At 37.6% G+C, this 1,837-nt stretch overlaps 1 protein-coding gene across 1 annotated transcript in view; it reads left to right on the forward strand.

Moving 5' to 3' along the window:
- Positions 1-668, forward strand: part of LOC130217346 (Fc receptor-like protein 5) — an 18,285-nt gene extending 17,617 nt beyond the window's left edge. Inside the window, exons 20-22 of the mRNA XM_056449447.1 lie at positions 1-57; positions 202-441; positions 538-668. The exon at positions 1-57 is cut by the window's left edge and continues 207 nt beyond it. Of these exons, the coding sequence (XP_056305422.1) occupies positions 1-57; positions 202-441; positions 538-668 (428 nt within the window). The remainder of the gene's footprint in view (positions 58-201; positions 442-537) is intronic.
- The last annotated feature ends 1,169 nt before the right edge of the window (positions 669-1,837 follow it).

Raw genomic sequence — 1,837 nt, forward strand, 5'->3', positions numbered from 1 at the left:
ACTGGTGTCAGTCTGAGTCTGGAGAGAATTATAATCCTGTTAATATCACTGTACACTGTGAGTCTGAGTTTCTGTATTTATTCATTTTATTGTTAATGTACAAACATTAGATAAAACAGATTGACTTGATGAGAACAGAAAGCATTAAACAAAGTTGTGAATCTATTGATATGTGTGTTGATGTTTGCTGTGTTTGTGTAGCTGGTGTGATTCTGGAGAGTCCTGTTCATCCTGTGACTGAAGGAGATCCTCTGACTCTACACTGTTTATATAAATCTACAACTCCAGCAAATCTCAGAGCTGATTTCTATAAAGATGGATCACTCGTCCAGAGTCAAACCTCAGAGATGATCATCACTGCTGTCTCAAAGTCACATGAGGGTTTCTACTACTGCAAACGCCCAGAAGGAGAGTCACCCAAGAGCTGGATCTCAGTCAGAGGTGAGAGTCTCTGAAACTGTCAGCTCATTTATTCCTTCATTTGTCCTTGTTCAGATGTAGCGCATGATAAAGAGCTTGTGTGTCTCTTTTTTTCAGCGTCTGGTTCAGAATCTCAGATCTCTGTCTTCAACATGCTCAGTTTTGGTCTGGCAGCTTGTCTATATCTGCTAGTGACAGTCGTGCTGATTGTCAAATGCTGTAGAATGAGAGGAAACACGACTGAATGATCTATTATTAGTATTGGGTGCAGTGAGTTACTCAGTGATTTGTAACTGTAATCAGGGCTTAATTTGTGCCAGAACACGCCGGAATCTGATTGTACCAACCGCCCTTCTCCCCCATCTGCTGTTCACTTTTACTTTCTTCCACAACTCCCCAACCCTCTTCACTTTCGTCCACAACAACCCCGCCCCACTCTTCAATTTCGTACTTCGTCCACGATTGGTTTTAAAGTTTAATCATTGAAGTCTTTTTTAAGAAGTTTAAAACAGCTGGCATAGAGAGATAACTACATATATGTTAGCATGTTTCTAGTATGGATTAGTATATTGCTATGATAGGCCTTTGTTGTGAGTGTGTCCAATGTAAAGTCAATTGTAGTTTTTTTTTTTTTTTTACAATGGAAGTCTATGGGACAGTTGCTATGGAGCCGTCGGTGGTTGCTAGCGTGTGGCTAGTAAGTTGAAAGGTCATCAGTGATTGGCAGATTGGTATTCTGAGCTAAATGAGGTCTGAAGTCTGTATGATAGTCTGGCGCAAAGTTATAAGGTCACAAAGTTTGGTCCAATGGTAAGTCAATGTAACTTTTCCAAATTTTCTGGGTCAGTTTTTGGAATCAGTTGAAAAAAGAAATAGCAACTCGAGTCAGAGAAGTTTGGAATTAGCTTGTTTTTTGTAGCTTGAACAGTTTAGGAGGAGATGCATATATTAGATTTATGAGGACTTTATAAGCATAGATTTATGAGGACTTTATAAGTCAGTTAATTAACTTAACTTCCAGGCATAGTGATTAGAAAGGTAATTAATATACAACACTGATGATGTACCTGTTAATTCATTAAATTTAAGTACTTTACCAACACTGATTGTATTGTTTATTAATTCTTTCATTTTTTTTATATTCTCCCTTTTTTTCTTGAACAATCGAGCGAGAAGATTAACTCTAGAAAACTGCAAAGTTTATAAGTAACACACACTAAATTATAGTAACACACAAATTATTCATATTTTAAAGAAATACATTCTACAACACCCTCATCACCTTCCCTGAAAACCCTGTTTCCTGATATTCAACAATATAAATGATACTGGAATTAGCAAGAATGTCCCGCTGTTATATGACTAGCTGGTGTCCTTTATCTCCTCTCTGAGCCCATCAGCTGCTCTTTATGGAGAT

Source organism: Danio aesculapii, chromosome 3 (genome assembly GCF_903798145.1).
Source record: "Danio aesculapii chromosome 3, fDanAes4.1, whole genome shotgun sequence".
In the NCBI taxonomy this organism is placed as follows: domain Eukaryota; kingdom Metazoa; phylum Chordata; class Actinopteri; order Cypriniformes; family Danionidae; genus Danio; species Danio aesculapii.